The sequence below is a fragment of the Conger conger genome, chromosome 10, assembly GCF_963514075.1.
Source record: "Conger conger chromosome 10, fConCon1.1, whole genome shotgun sequence".
Lineage (NCBI taxonomy): Eukaryota > Metazoa > Chordata > Actinopteri > Anguilliformes > Congridae > Conger > Conger conger.
Window position 1 is genome coordinate 27,936,762 of NC_083769.1, and position 23,532 is coordinate 27,960,293.

General features: G+C 45.8%; 2 protein-coding genes across 5 annotated transcripts in view; both read left to right on the forward strand.

Moving 5' to 3' along the window:
• The window catches only part of LOC133138376 (protein kinase C delta type-like), a 29,127-nt gene extending 18,172 nt beyond the window's left edge, over positions 1-10,955 (forward strand). Inside the window, exons 5-19 of one of the 4 annotated variants that reach the window (XM_061257079.1) lie at positions 96-255; positions 2,346-2,377; positions 2,608-2,693; positions 3,705-3,834; positions 4,101-4,201; positions 4,890-4,907; positions 5,572-5,662; positions 5,762-5,892; positions 6,015-6,188; positions 6,276-6,367; positions 8,036-8,098; positions 8,911-9,049; positions 9,668-9,856; positions 10,122-10,250; positions 10,456-10,955. In XM_061257079.1, the coding sequence (XP_061113063.1) occupies positions 96-255; positions 2,346-2,377; positions 2,608-2,693; positions 3,705-3,834; positions 4,101-4,201; positions 4,890-4,907; positions 5,572-5,662; positions 5,762-5,892; positions 6,015-6,188; positions 6,276-6,367; positions 8,036-8,098; positions 8,911-9,049; positions 9,668-9,856; positions 10,122-10,250; positions 10,456-10,614 (1,694 nt within the window). In that variant the 3' untranslated portion in view covers positions 10,615-10,955. The remainder of the gene's footprint in view (positions 1-95; positions 256-2,345; positions 2,378-2,607; positions 2,694-3,704; positions 3,835-4,100; positions 4,202-4,889; positions 4,908-5,571; positions 5,663-5,761; positions 5,893-6,014; positions 6,189-6,275; positions 6,368-8,035; positions 8,099-8,910; positions 9,050-9,667; positions 9,857-10,121; positions 10,251-10,455) is intronic. The other 3 variants (XM_061257081.1, XM_061257082.1, XM_061257083.1) reach the window with 3 other exon arrangements.
• Positions 10,956-13,817: 2,862 nt separating this feature from the next.
• Positions 13,818-22,425, forward strand: rft1 (RFT1 homolog). Its single transcript, XM_061258269.1, has 13 exons — positions 13,818-14,117; positions 14,741-14,826; positions 15,106-15,222; positions 15,703-15,892; positions 16,116-16,217; positions 16,472-16,606; positions 16,796-16,874; positions 17,085-17,135; positions 17,292-17,422; positions 18,345-18,489; positions 18,653-18,758; positions 19,411-19,660; positions 21,448-22,425. Exons 1-13 carry the CDS (start codon positions 14,055-14,057, stop codon positions 21,610-21,612), a joined length of 1,620 nt encoding a protein of 539 aa, XP_061114253.1. The 5' UTR covers positions 13,818-14,054; the 3' UTR covers positions 21,613-22,425.
• Positions 22,426-23,532: the final 1,107 nt, after the last annotated feature.

Genomic DNA, 23,532 nt, shown 5'->3' on the forward strand with positions numbered 1-23,532 from the left:
TGATGCCATGCCCTACGCTGCAGTAATATGGTGGGTTGTTCATGACCCTTCCCGTCACGGTCGCACTGACCGCGCGCGGTCTTCTCTGTCCTCAGAGTGTAAGCAGTCTGTGAAGGAGGAGGACGGGGCGCTGACGCTGAACCGCCGCAGAGGCGCCATCAAGCAGGCCAAGATCCACTTCATCAAGAACCACGAGTTCATCGCCACCTTCTTCAGGCAGCCCACCTTCTGCTCCGTGTGCCGCGAGTTCGTCTGGTGAGGACAGCATGAGTGAGAGAGAGTCAATGAGAGGGAGTGAGTGAGAGAGGGAATGAGTGAGAGAGTGTCAATGAGAGAGGGAATGAGAGAGAGAATGAGAGAGAGAGTGTCAGTGAGAGAGGGAGTGAGAGAGAGAGAGAGGGAGAGAGAGGGGTGGGAGTAAATGAGAGAGAAAGGGGTTGGAGTAAATGAGAGAGAGAAAGGGGTGGGAGTAAATGAGAGAATAAATGAGAGAGAAAGAGGGGTGGGAATAAATGAGAGAGAGAGGGGAGTGAATGAGAGAGAAAGGGTGGGAGTGAATGAGAGAGAAAGGGGTGGGAGTGAATGAGAGAGAGGGAGGGAGAGAGGGAATGAATGAGAGGGAGAGAGAGATGGAGTATACAGAAGAAGATTGTGTGAGAGTTGGCATTCTATTGAAAACAACATGTACAGTGGGCTCCAGAATTATCAGCACCCCTGACTGGCAGTGCACAAAGATACATATAAAAAATAGACAATATAATTATTGAGAAACTCAGAAACTCTTTATTAATGTTTCAATGGAACCAAGCAAAACATAACATTAATTTAATAAAATAAATAGATCTCACCAAAATCTAGGTTCCATAATCATCAGCACCGCTGATTTAGTACTTGGTCCATCCACCTCAGGCAAGGCTAACAGCATGGAGTCTTTTATTGCAATGCTTGGCAAGGTTCAGGAATACATGTGCTATTTTGGGGCTATTTTAATTCCAGAGATCCAGGAGCTCTTGGTAAAATCAATGGCAAAATGGATTCCACCAAGTATCAGGCAATTTTGGTTGAAAATCAATTAATTGATTTCAATCAATGGTTGAAATGGTTCTCTGACAACAAAATCTAAATCTGCAATGGCCATCTTAGACGGCTGACCTCAATGCAATTGAAAACCTGTGGGCTGAAATGAAGAAGGCAGTTGATAAGCGCAAAACCAAGAATGTGAAGGATCATGCAAGGACCTGAGTAGAGGAATGGTCTAAAATCCTTGCCAAAAGTATTTTTGTGCAATGTCAGCAAACTTCTGCAAAATGCTTGGATGAACTACTCTGGCTTCAATAGGTTAAAAAGAAAGGGGGAAGAACATTATCAATGATTAGAGAATGAATGTTGCATTTGCACCTTGTAATTGATTGAGCATTTCTCTTGAGAAAGCTTGCTTGTATCTAATCAAATCTGTTGTAATCTGAGATAATGGTCAGGATGAGAGAAACTGTACAATTGTGTGAGAGAGGAAGTTCTAGCATTCTGATAACATGTCATTATGTCCCGAACTGACATAAAACATTGAAAAAAAAAAAAAAAAATCAGTATTATTATTTAACAACTTTAGTTTGCTGTCATTTTTTTCTGTTGCCACTAATTTGGCTTTCGTGTTCACGATTTTTTGGGCATTGTGTATTTTCATGCCAGTGAAGGGTGAGGCTGTGTTGAATATTGACTCTGTGAGCTGAAGTATGTTCCCTGCGTGTGAGAGTGCAGGCTTTGGGCCTTCCCTCTGGCCTTTCTGCACAGTCAGCACAAGACTCAGCGCTGACTCTTTCCCGCCTGCTGTTTTTTCCCTCTTAATCAACAGGTTGGAGGAGTGCCTTCTGTCGCACTTTTGTTTGTATAGTGTAAAGTAATGTGAATATTTTTAGCTGGATTAGCCTTTGTAATGGGACAGTAGGCCGGTCCTGGAGGCTGTTCGCTCAGTCAGGTGAAAGGAGTATTAGCACAGCATAACGTGCTATTGCCATGGCAGGTGTTGCCAGGCTACTGCAACTTCTACCACTGCTCCCATATGGCAGAGTGCCTGTCTCGTGCAGAGTAATATACCAGGAATGTTGATAAGCTGCCATTGTCTATGCATGGCTTGAGGTGTAGTCTGTTTCTTATACTAATGCTCACACAGGTACACACTAATAAAGTCTGAGTCTCTGTGTTTTCTAGCCTGGGGTATGTGGTGGGGGCATCTATTCTTATACTTCTGACTGAAGAGGAACTTTTTGTTGCCGCCAGTGGTTTATGTTGGCTATTTTCATACAGCAGATTCATTGACAGTACACCCTGTTTCTCTTCCTCTACAGGGGGCTTAATAAGCAAGGCTACAAGTGCAGACGTAAGTGTCCACCATACTACGATTCTGTTCTGGAAAAGAATTGAGTAGAATATAGGTTTTAGTATGAGCAGTAAAACTGTTAAAAGCTTAACTGGAACATCCTAGTGCAGCTTATTTCTGGTTTGCTGAATTACTGAAGTAATATTGCTGCACAGGGAGCAATATCAAATCTCACAGCATCTCCGGTGCCTCTGTAAGCAACAAGAATGAAACTTGTTTTTCCCTCTTAGAATGTAATGCTGCTATCCATAAAAAATGCATCGACAAAATCATTGGCAGATGTACAGGCACAGCGGCCAACAGCCGAGACACCGTGGTGAGTACAGTCCTCCTCAGCTGCAGGCCCCTCCAGCCCTGAGCGGCTGAAACGGGTTTGGGGCTGTGGGTTTAGCGCTGCTCTTACAGTGATTGTTTTGGAAATAATTAAATAAATCACTTAACGCCATTTCTTTGATGTGCGTTAGGCCCATGTGTCTTTTACTTCTGAAGCATTACAGCCTTGTTAGCCTCACCTGTAATTGATTAAACTGAAAGTAAACCTGTTTGTAACAGCATTTTTGCCAATCATTGAAAAACCTGTGAAAATTGAATTTCCTACGAAAGCTTTCCTTTGAACAAGAGATACATTATGAATATTCAGTCATGGCATTGATTGAAGTTTGAGGTAAACAATGGAGGTGATAGCCGTGATATCATTTCGGCCTCTCAGCATGGGATGGTCAGGGCACAAAGTACACTCACCCAGGCAACCAATCGGAGAGAGGAAACTCCATCAATAGAGAGAGGACCGCAGGGGTTGGCTCACTGCTGGTATCAGATGAGAGTTTCTGAGAACCCATTCCTGGATCTTAAAGCAGGCCCCTGCCCCCTGTGTGAGTGTACCTCCACATAGGATGGAAATTTCCACCTCAATGAGGGGTCCGCTTTAAGGGCAGGGTCGGAGGTGTGTTCTGGCTAGTGTAACACTGCTTAAAAACCCCCTGCAGTGCTTGTATGAAAGCAGAAGTCAGGGGATTTAGAACTCTGCTCTGGTCATGAAAACATACTTTCAGGACCATTCATAGTACGTTTAAGGTATAAGCCTTAACTTTCAGAAGCTACTGCAGTTGCTGAAGGGTTAAGTTAATCTAGGTGATTAACATAGGAAACGTCTGCAGTGAGAATAAATTGAGGTATCAGGGTTAGGCGGCAGGTGACTGAGACTGAGGTGCATGCTGGGAGTGTGAGGCAGTAGAAGGCTATGAGGCAGTTGAGACGAGAGGAGAGGTGGCACAGACGGGTGCGGGCTGTGCCCCTGTGGGCTGACATGACCCCCGTGTGTACACAGTTCCAGAAGGAGCGCTTCAAGATCGACATGCCGCACCGCTTCAAGACCAACAACTACATGAGCCCCACCTTCTGCGACCACTGCGGCAGCCTGCTCTGGGGCCTGGTCAAGCAGGGGCTCAAGTGTGAAGGTAAGACCGCCATGACACACTGCTCGCTGCTTCACGCCAGGGTCTCTGAGGCTCTGCCCCCTGTGCCTTTTACACCAGGCCCTGGCTCCTCTGTCCTGGTTTCTCTCTCCGTCTATCTCTCCCTCTCCTTCTGTGTCTCTCTCCCTCGCTCACTGATTCATCTCTGACCCCTCTATCTGTCTCTCTGTGTCCCTCTCTACCCCCTGCTCACTGTGTTCCTCATCCTGATTCATCTCTGACCCCTCTATCTCTCTGCCTCCTCACAGACTGTACGATGAATGTGCATCACAAGTGCCAGACCAAAGTGGCCAACCTGTGTGGGATCAATCAGAAGCTGCTGGCGGAGGCCCTCACCCAAGTCAGCCAGGTGAGGAGAATACACGCGAAAGAACCACCGTCAGTAGCCTACCTCCTTCAAAGTGAATTAATACACCTTACAGCAACTCTGAAGCTGCCTTGTTTACACGAGGTGACAATTTAAACGAGAGACGTTGTTTTTGGAGAAGTTAGACGGTTGGACTAACTTCTGAACATACATGTATCTTCTGATGTCTTCCGCTGGTTGAGCGCAGTGGTCCACACACCTTCTGCAGGCAGAGCTGGATACATGTGTGTAAATAAGACTGCTTCGAAGTTGCTTCATTTCTTCACTTTGAAGGAGGTAGGCTACTGACTCCTATAGGTGTCATGTCTTTATGTTAACCTAGCCCATTATGATAACATGGAAACCAAGACAGTGAATGCACAAAAATGAAAATGAAATCGCACATCTTGTCAAATATATATGTTGGAAAAAAGGTATATTTCCCAAAATGTAGTTTTTTTTTTGTTTTTTTCCTTTAATTGACTCATTTTTAGTTTCATCTGTGTTTCATGGTGTAAGAGTTGCATTATAATTAAAAGTTGTGGGATCTTCACTAAAGACATTCACAGCAATTATGTTTTCCCCTACTAATCACCACATTTATTTATTTCTTCATTTAAGTATGTGTACATGATTCATTTTCACCTTTTCTCTTGTATCTGCTGTCCTGTATGTCCATTGCACGGGGTAGAAGCACACTGTATCGACGGTAAGACTTGTGATTGTTCAGATCAGCTGGCTGGTCTGTCTCTGTCCGTGTGTAGCTCGCCCTGCAGGGGAGTGTTGAGAGGGCTTCGCAAAGTGTGTTCAGTAGCCCTGTGTGCAGCTTCAAAATGGCTTCCAATCAGAGCACACTGTGTTCACCTGTACAACAGGTTCCCTGCTGTCTTGCTTTGACCTTTGGACCCCTACCCACTGCATGTGGGTGGGGCTTCACATCTGTGCTCTGACCAAAACCTGTGTGAGGTCACCACCATAGATACAGAATGATTAGATTGGAAGCAGTATTCTGAGGAGCATTTCAAATTCTTCTCTTATATGGCCCTTTGTGACCACTGCAAAATCTTGAAATCTTGTCTTGTAAAATCTAAGAATAAACCCGTCCAATATGGCCGCCTGCCTAGCTGACATTTCACAGATTATATTTGTGGTCATGACCAGTCTGTTCATTTCGTATCTATATGTGGTGCATTCATGTGATTTCTCTGTCACTAATCCGTACAGTGTTTTACAATTTCTAGGCCTACTTAACTAAACAGTGCTGAGTTGGCGTTAAGCTGGAGTACATTTGCAATTGTGTCCATGGAGAATATGTTGATCCTCTACAGTATTCAGTCTCCTTTCCTCATTATATACTTCCCACACTTCCACAGAAATCCACAAGGCAGTCGGACAGCTCCCTATCTGACATTGGAATCTACCAAGACTTCAAGACTCCAGCCCTGCCAGGACTGGATGTTACTGGTACGCTGCCACGAGCTGAACTTGCAGTCGAATGGAAAAAGTGATTGCTAATGCTTGCGCCCGTGCTGTAACTTGTCTGGCCGTATGGCGTGTGCTCAGCAGACAGCAGCCCGTACGGGAAGCTGTGGGATGGAACTGTTCCTCGGCCCGTGTCCCGCATCACCCCCAGCCGCATCAACGTGGACAACTTCGTCTTCCACAAGGTCCTGGGGAAAGGCAGCTTTGGCAAGGTAGGTTACGGTTAGTCGATGGTTGTAGCCGTCCCTTACTCCGCTGTTGGTCTTGCCCTTCAAACACAGCTCTGGGTTACCTTGATCCTGAACGTTATTCCATGTCTGTAATTGCCTCCCAGGTCCTGCTGGCGGAGTTGAAGGGACGGGGAGAGTATTTTGCGGTGAAGGCCCTGAAGAAGGATGTGGTTCTCATGGATGATGACGTGGAGTGCACCATGGTGGAGAAGAGGGTGCTGGCACTGGCCTGGGACAACCCCTTCCTCACACACCTGTACTCCACCTTCCAGACCAAGGTAACCTCCGACCCCTATCCTTATAGAGGTATTCCCAGCGGGTGTCCTGCTGTGGGTGTGTGGTGACGGTGCCGTCTGTGTCCACAGGAACACCTCTTCTTTGTGATGGAGTACCTCAATGGGGGAGACCTGATGTTCCACATTCAGGAAAAGGGCCGCTTCGACTTGTACAGAGCCACGTGAGTTCCTGTCTCAGTCTGCACACTACCTTTCCTGTTAATGTGTCCCTGTGTGGCAGTACACACAGGAAGTGACAACATAACCGCCTATATACAAACACAGGCTTTCTGAACCTGCCCTTTCAAATACACCCGCTTCTCCCTCACAGCCCCCCCAGACACCAAACCCTCTCCCTGGAGCTGTCTGTGGCTCGCCGCAGTAAGGAGGGTGTGATCTGGGATCTTGGGGCGGTTCTTCTCCCTCCCACACCCTCTCGCCACGTCGTGATGGAAACCAGACGGCTGTGTAAAGAGAGGGAGTTTGTTTCCACTGTCATGCGTGTTTTACGGGACTTCCACCGTCCCCTCCTTCAGCGTTCCGTTTAGGCAGGGCGCACTGTCGCCGGGGGAGACGGTTGAACCATGCAGTCACGTGACCTGGCGTGCCAAAGGGGGGGGCGTGCGGGTTCAGCGCTGGGCCGTCTCTCAGCGCAGCTCCAGGTCTTCCGCTTCGTCCGCCTTATAGACCCCGTCTGCGCCGAGAGAGCGGGGGAGACTGGCACCGCTCCCAAACTTACTCAGGAAGAACAACGAGGCCACAGACCGAAAAACCTGCCACGACACGACGGAGGAAATTGAGCAGAACAAAGAAGAAAAACCCCGATTGATCGCTTTTGCTAACGGCTCAAACAGAGAGGAGATTGTGGTTCGCCCCCCACCCCTCCTCAGCCGTGTCATCATCAGTCAAGGCTTCCCAGAGGGACGGGACTGGCCAGCCGAACCCAGCGATGTGTCTGGACGCGTGGAGGAGAACCGTGGTGCATGGCGGTTGGCACAACCGTGGGGCGTGGCACATTCCTCATGCCCAACTGTTTGCCCCCTCCTGCCCCCTGGATTTGAGATTAAACGCTCACTCAGTCATTTCCGCAGAACTTTTGGTCTTTTTTTGACAAGAAATATGTGGTACCTCAGTGGATTATGGTACACAGTTTTTAACATCTTGCACTGACGTCTTCGTAACCTGGCCCACTTCCTTTTCAGTTCAGTCAATTCAGGAAATGAATTTGGCTCTTAAATGTCAAAATGCCCAAAATGCTCTACAGAGTCATTTAAATTACAGAATTGAGTTTCAGGAATTGGGAAAACTTGCCAGTCCTGAGAGTGTCCTGGCTTCCCTCGCTGCTGGCTGAACTCTGGATGAGGAACAAGGTGGTCGCCATCGATTCCGTCGAAAACCTCAGCTTAGTTCACCAACAGCTGATGAATAAAGGAAACTCACCACAAGACATCCGCATTTACCCTCACCCCACTCCCCTGCTCAACCTCTAGCGAGGCTACCTCCACAAATTCACACTAATGTTTACATTTTTAGCCCCTTTGGTCTTTTATATTGTTATGTTATGGGAATATGGCCTGCAGCCCTGCCAGCTGGCGACGGGCGGGCTTGGGTTTCGGCAGGCTGCGCGTTAGCGAGAGAAATGTTCCTCTGAATTATTCAGCAGCCTGAGCGCGTTCCCCCTCTCTGCTCTGTCCTGACTTTGCTCTGTGACTAATCTCTCTCTCCTCTGTCCTGACATCGCTCTGTGACTGATCCTTCTCTCCAGTCCTGACATTGCTCTGTGATTGACCCCTCTCTGCTCTGTCCTGACATCGCTCTGCGATTGACCCCTCTCTCCTCTGTCTTAACAGGTTCTACTCAGCTGAGATAGTCTGTGGCCTACAGTTCCTCCACTCCAAAGGAATTATCTACAGGTAAAACACACCCCAAGGGCATCCTTTATCGCTTCCTCAAACAACTTGAATGTTAAATGTGCTGCTGCGTGTAATTAGCAAGTGCCAGCTATAATCACAGAGAAGCCTCTTTTTTGTCTTTATTTAACTTTGAAATATATCTGTAGAGTTGTTCAAATATTCACAGAGACTAGGTAGACTAGGTAAATATATGGCATATACTGACTTTCACGTTGAGAATTGTGCACTGTATGTAAATAAGTATACACATAAGACCTGCTCCTCATTGCAGCCCTGCAATTACTGTTTCTCCACTGTGCAGCTGTCCTCTGGGACATTATGAGCTATGACATGTTATTCCACGCTCTGAATGTCAAACCTCAGCTTGCTCTGGACTCTTTCATGGCTAGATTACTCTGGGGAATGTGGGACTGGTTTAGACTCTCCCACAGTTACACTGAGCAAGGGAATGGTGTAGGACTGGGGTGCATGTCTGCAGGTTAGACTGGCTTGATTCTCAAAAGTGCTGTATACACACCAGTGTTGGTTACCACCTGTATTGGAGCAGAGCGAAACATCATAACAGGGTAATTTTGTGGGTGATTTTCTCCAGAGAATCAGGTTAGGTTTTAGGTTTGTTTTAAGTTTGATTTATATTGCTGCACTGCACTGAGTGGGGCTCGCTCTGCTACGTGAAAGCCCAGGTGGCTTCGCTAGCCAGCTGCCCTCACACAGACTGATACGTCCATATGACACGTGGATCAATAACTCTGCCGCACTCGTCCTGTCCTTCTGCTCTTCCTCCGCCCGTTCTTCCTTCACCCTCTCCTCAGGGACCTGAAGCTGGATAACGTGATGCTGGACCGCGATGGACACATCAAGATCGCCGACTTCGGGATGTGCAAAGAGAACGTGTTCGGGGAGCACCGCGCCACAACCTTCTGCGGGACCCCAGATTACATTGCACCCGAGGTGTGTGTCTGTCATAGAGCCGCATGGCTTTTAGAGGTCTCCAAGCTTTGAAGGCGCAAGGTGTTTCCTAGGAAACAACCACTTTCCTCACGTCCTTTTCATCTTTTTTCTACTCCTCCTATGTCTGTTTGTCGGTGTTTGTGTGTTCACAATTTGTTGTGACTGCTATTACTTTGTTTATATTCTGGATGTGTGATTGTACTATTGCGACACTGGTCATTATGTGGTAAGATCAGTACAGTTAAATATAGGTGGTGAGCTCATCACCCAACAAGCACGCACGGTCACTGTATAAATGCCCAGAAAGCGTTCACCACAGCTATAATGAGGGAAAGAACCTTTCATAAAGCGCAAAACACTGCGGTGTGTGTGCAGGTGTCTCTCTGAAGTTAACCATGTGTGTTTTCACATTGCGTTCGCATGAACTGACGATTGTTGGTTCATTTGACTTTTGAGCTGCTCTGTTATTACGGTTCAGTGGTTGAGCGAGTCACTGCAGCGACTGATACGAGCAGAATGTAAACACGCCTGGCCACAGGGGAATTGGGGAGGACGTATGCAAACATAGGCAGTTTCCGCTGAGTGCTTATGCGCTTATGTCCGCGTGCCTGTCCTCAGATCCTGTTGGGACAGAAGTACACCTTCTCAGTGGACTGGTGGTCGTTCGGGGTGCTGCTGTACGAGATGCTGATTGGTCAGTCGCCTTTCCACGGCGACGACGAGGACGAGCTGTTCGAGTCCATCCGCATGGACACCCCTCATTACCCACGCTGGATCACCAAAGAGTGCAAGGACCTGCTGGAGAAGGTCTGTCCACCAGTCTGTCCGCTCTACGCTCCCCGGCATGCACTGTGTATACTAGACGACACTCGGTCTGTCAGTGTTTTGGTTCCGGCTGTGTTTTGCTTGGCTTCAGTCTGTCAATGCAACAGTTAGTGTGTCTCTGGCTGGCGGTCGTGGGTGAGAAAGCAGTGTCAGACGGGGTTCCGCCCTTCCAGCCAACTGTCAATGGTGTTCCCCATCTTAACCACAGCTTCACTCAGCCCTGTGGTCTCCTCTCCTCTTCCCCCAGCTGTTCGAGCGCGACCCCACCCGCAGGCTGGGTGTCATCGGCAACATCCGCACACACTCCTTCTTCAAGACCATCAACTGGACCGCCCTGGAAAAGAGGGAAGTGGACCCCCCCTTCAAGCCCAAAGTGGTACGTTCCGGTAGTGTTCAGTGTGTCATCGGCAGAGCCTGCTCTTTTCTGTGCGTAATACACATCTGAAATGCTTGTCAGCTCTCAGTCTTCAAGCTTCTGGTCTTATAGCCACTGCAGTTACAGGTTGAGTCAATCCAGTCACTGCTTACACACTCAAGCTCTGCCTCTGACATGACTGACGTGTTATTTCTACCAATCACAGAAAGCCCCCAATGACTGCAGCAATTTTGACCGGGAGTTCCTGAGCGAGAAGCCCCGCCTCTCGCACAGCGACAAGACCTTCATCGACTCCATGGACCAGGCCGCCTTCGCCGGGTTCTCCTTCATCAACCCCAACATGGAGCACCTCCTGGAGAAGTGAGGGCCACAGGCAGCTTCGCAAAATGAGGAAACGGTGACACCAGTGTTAGATTACCGTTCTCAAACCCTTGGTTTCCTTATCTCTTGATCAAACTTTAAATCAGTGAAATATTTAATGTACTGTATTGTGATTGTAACGTACCTTGTGTAAGCACGAACACCCACCCTACTACTTAAAAAAAGAAAAAAGAAAAAAAATAAAGAAGAGAAAAAAAGAAATGGGACATTGTACAGTTTAGATGTTCATATGTGCATGCTAGGATATCCAGGGTTCGGGTGTGGTTATGTCTCACGAAGCTACCGGGGGGCACGTGGGATGGAGTGTTCCTCTGGGTCAGGAGGTTAGGGGGACCGGGGGGGTAGGGTTAGGTGGGGTGGGCCCACAGCAGCTGTGTGAAGAAGCACAATCAATATGGCTGAGGTCTCAGGCCATGGCCTCTGCAGGCATTACCCAGGACCCTGCATCATCACAATGCTAGATCACCTGACTGTCAGTGACCAATGTCGCTGGACGGAGATGGCCCACTTTTTCCAGTGGCCTAATGAGACACTTAAACTACTAGCACAAGGCAGGGAGAAGCTGAAGTCCTCCTTGTGTCTGAAAATCTCAGTTAGCAGCCTCTGCCCAGGTGTTTGGTCCAACCCAGTGCTCTCTGGTCCAGCTGAACTATCAATGAGTCCAGCTGTTGTGAACAGCTGCAGTTATTTATATATTTTTATGAACAGATGTTAGTCTTAAAGGCCCTGATAGTTCTCATCCCAGGTACAAATATATTAATACAAAAAACTGTATCATTGTGTATGTCATTTCCTGTGTGTAATTCTGTCTGGCGTGCACCAGTTGAGCCCACTCGTGGGTCTGTCACCTGTGTGGTCCGGTCCTGGTTCAAATCTAGGCATTAGGAGTTCACTTCACTTCTGTGTTTGAGCCCTGACCTGTTGCCACACGATGCATGTTCCGCTGCATTGCTGGTGTAATATAGGATATGGCAGGAATCCCTGCTGCAGGAAATGATGACACTCTGAAGGGGGGAGGGGAGCTGGAGACAAATCCTGCACTTGTGTTAAATAAGTGTAAATGTGTGTAATGTTACTTGAATGTAATTATTTTAACAAGAATCAGTAAGATGCTGTATATATATATTTGTTCTAACATATTATCGGTGCGCTAAAGATGTGCTTTTTTACTGTCTTCATCTTTTACATCTTAATAAAAATCTTCATTAATGCTCGTTTGCAATGTTAGATTGATTTTATTTGAATGTGCTGCGCTCGTTGTACAATTGAGAAACCTCTGGGTGTGCATGAATAAATATGGTGCAGAAATATTATCCTGAATCCTGCGGAGTGATGGGACAGGTCATTCGGCTGTCTTCACCCCACATTCAGACTGTAATGGGGTCACTCATCATGACAAGTGATGACAGGTGACAGAAAGCACAGCAAACACAAATCACAATATGGTTACTCCAGGCCTGCACTGTCGGTCCCAAAGTACCAAGCTATGGTCACAGAAAATACTGGGGCTCATTAATTGTGTGTGGCTGGAAAGATTTATAATTCCTTCTTTGCCCCCACAGAAACACTTGCCTTTTTGTTCTTAAACGATGAAGACGCAGACCAAAAAAAACAGAGACCCACCCTCTACCCACAAGACCTCTTAAACCCAAAAACAGATTATAATAACCACCACATACATATACTTCCAAAAGCATCAGACCAGAGTGATACATTATATCTGATGAATAACACATTTGCCAGAACCAAATACAGACTGGAGACTATACTCCCCATTCCACTGGCTCTGACTATATTATGCACAGGATGTATTGCTAAGCCTTCCTGAGGTATGTATGTAAGCACACAAGGCACAGCAATGTTGCAAGTAGAAAAAGGAGCGTTTCCATTGTAATGTGATTCTAAATCGTGGAATGCCTGGAGTCTGTAAATCCCAGTCCCATGTCCTATTGTGGGAGGATATAGGCTATACCCACAAAATAAGTGCAAAATCTTAGAATAAAGGGGACATTTTCCTGATAAAATGAGACAATAGGGACAAATGTATGATATTTAAGGGGGGTGTTTTAATTAATTTAATCAAATGTTTAATGTAGTCTGAAGTATTTGGACAGTGACACATTTTGAGGTACAGTACTGTGCAGAAGTCTTAGGCACCCTAGACTTTATTATATATATTTTTTTTTGTGTGTGTTAGTATAAAAACACATTTGAGATTTCCAAATATTCATTTTCCAAAAGATTTAATTTTACTGAGACATTTTTGTATTTATTTTTTAAAAGTGGCATATTACTGTAAGCAATTGACTACTTTTGACATAAAAACTTGATCAAGACTGTCTGAGATCAGAAGCAAGGAGCCAAAGGAACCAAAGTGCAGAAGAACCGCGGTAAGTTCTCCAACATGCTTGGAACAACTCCCTGCTGATTGTCTTAGCCAACGCTTTCCTACAGTTCTATATCTCAAAGTAATGCAGTTTTAACACCGAAGGGTGGTCACAAAAACATTGATTCAGTTTTTAACTATTCTGCCAAATCACTAAAATGTAATGTAAAATGTGTAGTACGTTTATTTAGGACCTTTCATTGAATTATTTTTGAAAGAATCTTATCTGTACAGAATGTTATACAAGTGCCTAAGACTTTTGCACAGCACTGAATATGAGATTCCCAGAGTAGTCTAGTCAGGATGGAGCGAGAATTGGAAAAAAAGGCAAGCAGAAGTATGGGCCTAAACAAAAAATGCAAAGCCTGAAAGGAATTTGGATTAAGATCTATCCCTACAGATTTAGTCCACCTCGTTATGTTATGTTATGTTATGTTATGTTTTCGTGATCCGTAGATTGCCCTCGAATGAACATACAGAGGACAAGGACACCTGCCAAGACAATAGAGACAGAAGCGATTCAGGTCAAGTACATAATTTATTTTCAGTCTTTTCATTGCATCTGGTGAAACGCATACCTCAAATCCAAATGTTATAACGAGACGTAACCTAGTAGAAAGAAAACCGGATTCATAAAACGTCGTTCCTCATGAATTATTTGTCACCACATTAGACACATTTTCATGATGCATTTTGAATAATCACCAAATAAGTGTAAAAGCACAGCGCCGTCTTGCGGTCATTGGATTTTTTAAAGCTCCTGTTTGACGTCATTATTATGCGTCCGAATGAACTGTCATCATTAGACATGTGTACGGAAGTGAAGCGAATTCAATTTCAGGAAAACCGCAAAATACCGTGCAAATACGTGAAGTGGTGGATCGGGTCCCCTTCTTTTATTGCTAGATACTGCCGATACTCTTAGCCTTTTTTTAACAATATCTTAAAAATTATGACAGCGCTGAAGCCGCTCCGAATATCGCGTGTTCTGTAGTTTTGTAGGGCTAGCTAGCTAGCCAGACGAGGAAGTATTCACAATGACAGCTAAAGATGTGCTTGAAAATGCCACAGCGCTCGCGTCATACAATGTTTTGCTTCAGGTACAGTAGTAACCAGCTATAGCTAAGTACATTATTTCCAATGTTTCTAATGTTAACTGGCTAGTGAATTCGATAGTTTTATGCAGTTTTCCTTTTACAACAAGGGACAGCAAAAACTGAGCTTAGAAAACCATTAGTCAAAATGTAACATCATGCATGTTTTTATAAATAATTTAAGGAAAGCAGATCATTGTTTATAGTTTGCCTGGGCTAATGGTCAGACTTGCATTTTTCAATCAATGTGTTGTCTGAAGCAGTAAGTAGGCAGTAAGTCAATTGTCAGTGCCAATGCATGCTTTTATTGTCGTTAATTTAGATGGAATTTATTGCACCACACATGCAGACTATTTTAATCCCTCATTATCTATGAACTATTGTTCATCCTGTTTATATGCTAGGTTTTGTGATGGAATCAGTGACTAGATTGACGTCTGTTGTTATGGCGATGAGTTTGTGTTACTTTCTGTTAACCTTCAGCGTGTATATATATATATATATATATATATATATATATAGCATATATATATATATATATATATAAATGTGTACATATAATGTAATTAAGTTTGTGAATACGTAGATCTGCACCGTGTATGAACAACATTGGCCATGTGTCTTGGCAGGTGATGTTTCGTGTTCTCACCTTCCTTCTGAATGCCTTCACCCTCCGCTTTGTGTCCAAGGAGCTGATCGGTGTGGTTAATGTCAGGTGAATCCCATTTCTTACCAGCGCCACAGCTGTGAATAGCTGCAAAAACAAAAACTTTCAGGCACGATCAGTGATGCTACAATATTTCCTTTACAACTGGTACTGTTTCAGAAAAAGTTAATGTGGGTACAATTAGTTGGCGTTCATTATATGTGAAATGACATTCTTAAATGCCTTTTTAATCATAATGTTAGTCTCCTGTAAATGTGAACTAACTATAAAGCGATTATAGGGGAAAGTGAAGTACCAGCGATACTCATTGTGTTCCTGTCTGTGCAGGTTGACGCTACTCTACTCAACCTTGGTCTTCCTGTCCAGAGAGGCCTTCCGCAGGGCCTGCTTGAGTAGCAAGACTGAGCACAACTGGAGACAGATCATCAACCTGCTGTGGCTGACGTGAGTGTGAGCGGCCAATAGAGGGTGCTGTTGTAAAGGGAAACCAAAACGTTTTTTCACTGGATGCACCTGTCTGAACAGTGCAGTTACACATTGGGAGATTATGACTGTGATGTTTTAATGGTTCACTTTTTTCTGCCTTTGTTGTTTTTTAAAAAGATTATCAGCAGTGAGCATGAAAGCATTCTGGTCAAAATATTTTTGTTTTGATGTGACTTGCTATGACATTGCCCATCTTATAAATATCCAGTGTACTGCCCACAGAGATACTGAGGGCCCAATTGAAGACCAAATAGTATCTCTGTGCCTATGGAAGGTGTGAATGTGAGAGTGAACTCTCTTAGCACCTATTCGTGATCCAACAAGCTCACACTACTCCTTACGTCTTTGGTTTACTCACTTTGAACCCGTTACAGATCCAGCAGGTTCACTTTGTAGCCCCACTATCCATAGCTCTCACACCATGCTTGCTCTTCCCAGGGTGCCGCTGGGTGTGCTGTGGGCGTCTGTGCTGGGCTGTGTGTGGCTGTGGCTCTTGGAGGCTCCGGATCCCCAGGCCATCCCCCACTATGGCCCTGCCGTGGGCCTCTTTGCCCTGGCCGCTCTGCAGGAGCTGCTGGCTGAGCCCCTCTGGGTGCTGGCCCAGGCCCACATGTTCGTGCGCCTCAAGGTGACGTAGTGTGGGACATGACTGTTTATGGCACCTCAATGTAATATGGGACTCTGAAGTCAGTCAGTTGTATAATGGATTGGGTAATTTGTGCTTTTTTGTGTGTGTGTTTGTGTGTATGAGTGTGTGAGTGAGTGTTCGGATGGGATGCCAGTGTGCACAGAAGAAAGAAATAAAGAATATTTCCCCAGGATGAACGTATTTGCACTCTCTCTCTCTGCAGGTGGTGGCGGAGAGCTTGGCCATGGTGGCACGGTGCGTGCTGACCATGGTGCTGGTGGTGTGGGCCCCGCAGTGGGGGCTCTACATCTTCTCTGCAGCCCAGGTCAGGAGGAACAGGGGGTCTAATGTTAGCTCTTTCACTCTTGGTTTGAATGGGAGCTATTTAACGCTATTTCTGAAGAACAAGTTTCGATGTGGGTCAGGTGTTTATGGCTTAAATACTGTACCTTCCTGAAAATGAGCTAATTCTAATTAATTACTTCAATGCTAGTTCTAATTCTGCATTGCAGGCTGTGTGGTAAGGATCATCGTCCCTCAGGTGAACGTATTGATGTGCTGCTTGCTTTGGTCACACAGCTGGTGTACACTGGGTTCCTGGTGATGTGCTATGCTGTATTCTTCCTGCGTTTTCTGAGCTCTGGGGAGGCTGAGAGACAGGCCTTCCCCCTGTGCCGCGTGGGTGATCTACTGCCGTCAAGAGTAGGCGGGGAGGTGAGGCCTTGGTCCAACCAATCACATTCTGCACCTATCGACCTCCACCTACAGCTGACCCCGTTCACTTTCTCAACAAGAGGGCACCAAACATATATATATATATATATATATATATATACAGTATATAATGGGTTGTGAGTGTGTGTACAGTATGTGGCTGAGTATGTTGTGTTCTTGTCTCTACAGTCAGTGGTTAACTCAAAACTGGCCAGACTGACCTGGAGCTTTTTCAAGCAGTCTTTTCTGAAGCAGATCCTCACTGAAGGTATCAGAATACAGCTGTATACATCTGTCCTACATACATGCACATAGTCAACAGTCATGGTCTACACATACAGTTTCCCCTATCAAGGGGATTTAGACATTCACATTGTAATCTACAAGTACAATGAATGCATCTTCTTCCCTCAAATTCCCTCTCTGAATTTTTGAATTTTCCAGTCATGCATCAGACACACATCTTTCCATATTCCAGGTGAGCGCTACGTAATGACTTTCTTGAACGTGCTGAACTTTGGGGACCAGGGTAAGTAACTGAGCCCTGGTAAATTTGAACACTGTGTCTTCCTTGAATCTGTGAATTTTATGATGGCAGGATATTCTGTCTTCTGCCTCTTTTTCTTTCTCGTCTTCATCTCCCTCAATCTCCTTCTCTCTCTCCCTCTCTGTCCTCTCCTCACAGGAATATATGACATTGTGAACAACCTAGGGTCCATGGTGGCTCGGTTTGTGTTCCTGCCTATTGAGGAGAGCTTCTATGTGTTCTTCGCCAAGGTGCTAGAGAGGGGAAAGGAGGTCCAGCTCCAGAAGAGAGTAAGTGAAGAAGAGACCACCAATCAAAAGCCTGATTTTTACATGTAGCCAATCAAGAGCCAGGTTGATGCTTATTGTACAGTATAACATGGTTACCGTCCTCAAACTTCTGAAGTTCTCACACGTCACTCTTCTGCTGAGGTCACTCCACTGGCTGCGAGTCGCCATTAGGGTGTGGTTCAAAGTTCTGACTCTGGCCTACATTGCAGCCAACAGTACAGCCACTTCCCACCAACAGGAAGTCAGTACTAAGCTCTAGCTCGACCAGTCCACTCCACTGCAGCAGGGCAACTTCCTGCCTTTTGTGTGAATGGTTCTTGCTTGTCCTGACTGCCTGACAGCATTTCCACCCTACCTCTCCAGTGCAACTCTCCATTCCTCTACAAACTGCTCAGTCACTGCCTATTTTCCATCATGGTCTCTTCAGAATCTACCATGACTGACATTCATACAACAATTCTCTGCAGAGCTACCCAGCAGTCAAGTAGCACTTTCATGTAGTACTTGCATCTTGATCTTGAAGTTGTAGTTCTTTTATCACGTGTTTTGTAATTGTGCGTCACTTCTGTCTTTAGACTGTCTTTAGCCGCAGCATTATTGTCCTAGCCTTAGGACTTGATGTTCATGACTATGGATAGCTGCTACTTTATGATAGAATTGTACTTTATCTGACCTGTGTTTGGACTTGTTCCGTTGATCTTCAGTTTACACTTATTGTATGTCAGTTTAGATAAAATCATTCGCTAGATGAATTTATTTCCCCCGCCCCCCTTTCTGATATCCCTATCCCTCTTGTCTAACCCCCCCAAAAAAATAATAATAATTGCACTTATGATGACTATATGTTTAGAACAACATTTCATGTGTATTTGTAATGTCTTTCATGCCTTGTGCACTATACAATGTTTTGATTGGTCTACAGGAGGAGGTTGCCATGGCAGCTGAGGTGTTGGAATGTCTCCTAAAATTTGTGCTTGTGGTTGGCCTGATCATCACTGTGTTTGGCTACGCCTACTCTTACCTGGCACTGGACTTATACGGGGGATCTCTGCTGAGCAGTGGAACAGGTGAGTCAGGGAGCAGTCACAGAGACCAGGAGATTACTGGGGAGGGTGTGTTTTACAGACTGAGATGTTTTAGAGGCTAGTGTTGCATAACCAGGTGTGTGTTACTGAGAGAAGTGTGTGTGTGTGTGTGTGTGTGTGTGTGTGTGTGTGTGTCTCTGTGCAGGTCCCAGTCTGCTGCGCTGCTACAGTGGTTATGTGCTCCTGCTTGCTGTGAATGGAGTGACAGAGTGCTTCACCTTTGCTGCCATGAGTAAAGAGGAGGTGGACAGGTTAGAATCTGCTGGGAGAAAACATGCATACACATACACACACGTACACACACAAACACCCATGTGTGCACACAAACACAAACATGCACACACACAGGCAACGCATACACACAAACATGCACACACACAAACACCCATGTGCACACACACATACACACACACACAGAAAAACGTATGCGCACACACACAGGCACAGAATCGGATCAATTTTCAATTGAAAAAAAAGGTTGTTGATCTGTCTCCTGTTCTTTCACTTTGCCTGGGTCCAGTGAATTACTGTGAGAATTCTGAGAATGTTTTTTTTGAAAGCACACCCGATAAACTAGTTGAAAAGGCTGGATTTTCAATTAAAAAGTATCATAAGCAAAGAAAAATATTTTTCCTTGAGTCAAAGTCACAGAACAAATTAAGTATAGTTGTGCCAAGTATTTCATGGGCTGCAAATTAATGTCAGTTACTTGTTGATATATATAACAAAGCCATTTGTCTCTATATAAGTCTGTTGTTTATCTATGGTAAGTGATTATTGTTAGTTACCTGTTTACGAGCATAACCGCCATTCACCTGTGGACAGATATGGCTGCCATTTTCCTGTTATAACTTTGTTGTTTACCTGTGTACGGGTATGACTGTGCCGTTTACCTGTGGACAGGTATAACCTGGTGATGCTGGGGCTGTCCGTGTCCTTCCTCTCCCTGTCCTACTTCCTGACCTGGTGGCTGGGCAGTGTTGGCTTCATCCTGGCTAACTGCCTGAACATGGGCCTGCGCATCAGCCACAGCCTGTTCTTCATCCGCCGCTACTTCCTGCACAGCCCCTGGACGCCGCTGCGTGGCCTGAGCCCCTCCCCCGTGCTGCTGCTCGTCCTGGCCCTCAGCGCCGGCCTCACCGCCCTCTCAGAGGTGAGCTTCCCACTGTCGGAATGGGCCAATCAGACGCAGGGAATACACTTCTTTATGCCATTTGCTTATTCTGTTTGTCTCAGTGTGGTGTGATCTCCTCTGTGTCTCAGTAGTTATCTCCTTCAGTTAGCATGTTTTGTGTGTCTCAGTGTGGTCTAGGGGTCCTAGTATGTTGTACTGTACATTTAACTAAATGTCTCACTGTGGTCTCCTGTATGTCTCACTGAACTGTCTTTCATTTGTTTTTACAGTGAAGTAATGCATTTCACTAATGGCCCTGATTTGTAACACTAAAGCAATTTTAGCAGGGTCTTCATGAGCTAAGAGTACCCTTGATGCCAGCCTCAGAGAGAAAAGCACTTCTTAAATAAGTTTCGGAAATAGAAGGAGCAGGCCTGCCTGCACATACTGTAGGAAAAATCCAACATAGAAATCTTCAGTATCAAAAATATTCTTTATGTTATGATGCTGACATGGTGAAAATTTAATGTGCAAAGTGCACATGTGTGGAATTTAAATGGCAGTGGACACTTCAGTGAATCTCCTCACTGCTAAACCCCTGAGGTTTTCTGCAGTGTGTGCACGCCCCGCTCTTTCTATCTATTGCTGATTTCTAGCTGCGCACCTGCAGGATTAATATTTGACTGAGCGTATGTCTCTTCCTGCATATCCTTTGGGTTTCTGTTCTTTGTGTCTCCGTGCAGTCTCAGAGCCCTGTGTGTGTGTTACAGGGGGTGTTGTTCAGAGCTGTGTGTGTGTGTGTGTGTGTTACAGGGGGTGATGCTCAGAGCTCTGTGTGTGTGTGTGTGTGTGTTACAGGGGGTGATGCTCAGAGCTGTGTGTGTGTGTTACAGGGGGTGATGCTCAGAGCTGTGTGTGTTACAGGGGGTGATGCTCAGAGCTCTGTGTGTGTGTGTGTGTTACAGGGGGTGTTTCTCAGAGCTGTGTGTGTGTGTGTGTGTGTGTGTTACAGGGGGTGATGCTCAGAGCTCTGTGTGTGTGTGTGTGTGTGTGTGTGTGTTACAGGGGGTGTTTCTCAGAGCTGTGTGTGTGTGTGTGTGTGTGTGTGTGTGTTACAGGGGGTGTTGCTCAGAGCTGTGTGTGTGTGTGTGTGTTATAGGGGGTGTTGCTCAGAGCTCTGTGTGTGTGTTACAGGGGGTGTTTCTCAGAGCTGCGTGTGTGTGTGTGTGTGTGTGTGTTTTACAGGGGGTGTTGCTCAGAGCTCTGTGTGTGTGTGTGTGTGTTACAGGGGGTGTTTCTCAGAGCTGTGTGTGTGTGTGTGTGTGTGTTACAGGGGGTGTTTCTCAGAGCTGTGTGTGTGTGTGTGTGTGTGTGTGTGACAGGGGGTGATGCTCAGAGCTGTGTGTGTGTGTGTGTGTGTGTTACAGGGGGTGTTTCTCAGAGCTGTGTGTGTGTGTTTGTGTGTGTGTGTGTTACAGGGGGTGTTTCTCAGAGCTGTGTGTATGTGTGTGTGTGTGTGTGTTACAGGGGGTGTTGTTCAGAGCTCTGTGTGTGTGTTACAGGGGGTGTTTCTCAGAGCTGCGTGTGTGTGTGTGTGTTTTACTGGGGGTGTTGCTCAGAGCTCTGTGTGTGTGTGTGTGTGTGTGTGTGTTACAGGGGGTGATGCTCAGAGCTCTGTGTGTGTGTGTTACAGGGGGTGTTGCTCAGAGCTGTGTGTATGTGTGTGTGTGTGTGTGTGTTACAGGGGGTGTTGCTCAGAGCTCTGTGTGTGTGTTACAGGGGGTGATGCTCAGAGCCCTGTGTGTGTGTGTGTGTGTGTGTTACAGGGGGCGTTGTGCTGTGACAGAGGCTGGGCGTTGAGACTGACTCACGTGGGCGTGGGCGCGGTCTGCCTGCTGGCGGTGCTGGCCACGGTCGTCTTCACAGAGACCAAACTCGTTCACTTCATCCGAACACAGCTGCTGTCTCGGTACACCAAGAAAGAGGCCTAGGGAAGAAAGTTTGTGAGGAAACGAGGCAACAGAGAGAGTTTTAGATTAAAGGCTCGGAAGGCCGTCGCAGATCAAAGGACCCCATGCACAGCAGCGGTCTGCCACCTCCAAATATCCCTGTGGTCACCTACCCCACACCAGAGACCAGGGCTGGAGGGTGGAGCCTGAAGAGCCGGGATGGAGGAGCTTGTTCCAGGAGTTCTGCTGTTACAGAGGGCTGCACCCGGCCCATTCTCCCATCCACATTCACAGGCCTGGACTGTAATTCCCGCACTGATTAAGACTGGGCTTAAATGTTATTCGGTGATACGTGGTGTCGTAATTGGACCACTGAATATAATTTATTATCTATTCACTATATATTTTTATTCAGTAAATGATACCAGTCAAATAATTTTCCTGTGAACACAATATTATTTTTTTAAAGAAATTGTTTGATGAAATAGTATTTCAGATCACACAGATGGGTCTGTATTTCTGTAATCTTTTTGGAAGTTTTAGTTGATGGTGATTTATGTACTTTGGACCAGCAACCTAGATGCTAATTGGTACATTTATAATGAATGAAATACTGTAGGTTTGTGAATTAGTTTCTTCAGTTTTCCAAAGGATGGAGCTGTTTCATTTCATAAGAACATTCTGGTATTTCAGTTACTGCTTGCATAGGCTGAAACTGAATTGTAATCCCAATCAAGAAGAGATGGAACTGGCTAAACAAACTCCCTTTGTGGATAAATGGGCCACTGTTTCAACTAATATAAGGTGGTAACTGTGCTTTTCCACAAATGAAGTTATGGAAGCTCTGAAAAAGGATCTGGTTTGGCATTTTTGTCTGTTTGTGGTTCTGGGGTTCTGGAGGGTGGGGGGGTTGAGGGTTGGTGATGTGGGTTTAAAAAAGCTGTCACCAGAAACAAGGGTTAATGGTTTGGAACATTTCATTTCTTCAATTCCACTTCAGCTTGCTCGCGGCAGCCATCTTTTTCAACTGACTGGAACCACCGAGCATGAAAACAGTACAGGTGGAGTGGTGGAAAACTCATTTTGGTGAGAAGGAGTGTAATATGCAGTGTTTTTGCAATGTCTGAAGAAGCTGTTTTGTTTCTTGTTTGGTATTTGTAAGCCAGTCTTTCCCGTGGCTTGAGGGCTTTGTGTCCACACTGCCATGCTGGTGCAGAGGACCTGTGTAAAAGGGAATGCCAAATGGCTGCATAATTTAAAGCCTTAAAAGGAGTAGTGGAGGAACAGCTGTTGGCATTAGCATACCTGGGAGTGGGAAACACACCTCTGTATGTGTGGGTGTGAGAAAGAGATACAGATCCTGATGGAAAAATCTGCACAGCTTTAGCAGGTAAAAGAGTAAGAATCATAACACCTCTTCCTCACATTGTAAAAAGGTTTCTGCAGGTGCTTCTTTTGGTGTCTGGTGTCCTTGCTGAAATCTGATGTCACACTGCAAGATAAAGATTTTTTTTTTTTTTTTTATCCAATTTAATATTTTTACAATCAACAGTTCATTTGACTTTGAGTAAATTAAAACATTGCAACGAATCATGATTAATCCTGCAATCAACACATTTTTCATAATTCTGTAGCCCAATTGTTTTCGACTTTATAACACTGATGACACATTCCGAAACGGCACATCCCTTCCCAACCATCTCAATGCTCTTAACAGACTGTACAGAGGCTAAATCATCTCTGCCTGTATCCCCGGCGTCACAGCCCCGCCTACCCCCACACCCCCTCCCCAGTTTAGCCGCCCCACCTCCCACCACAGCCCTCCTGTGGACCTGAACAAAGGCGAGGTGTCAGCGAACCTCACACAAGTCAGGCGGCCCAGACTGGATACCTGGGCATGCCTTCAGGCCATGTGTACTCCAGCTGGTCCCTGTGTTAACCGAGGCATTCAACCTCTCCCTC

Coding starts and splice junctions, on each gene's coding strand:
- rft1 (XM_061258269.1), top strand. CDS start 14,055: ATGACAGCTAAAGATGTGCTTGAAAATGCCACAGCGCTCGCGTCATAC. Junction 16,607..16,795: donor CGTCAAGAGTAGGCGGGGAG/GTGAGGCCTTGG, acceptor TTGTCTCTACAG/TCAGTGGTTAACTCAAAACT. Junction 16,875..17,084: donor GAAGCAGATCCTCACTGAAG/GTATCAGAATAC, acceptor TCCATATTCCAG/GTGAGCGCTACGTAATGACT.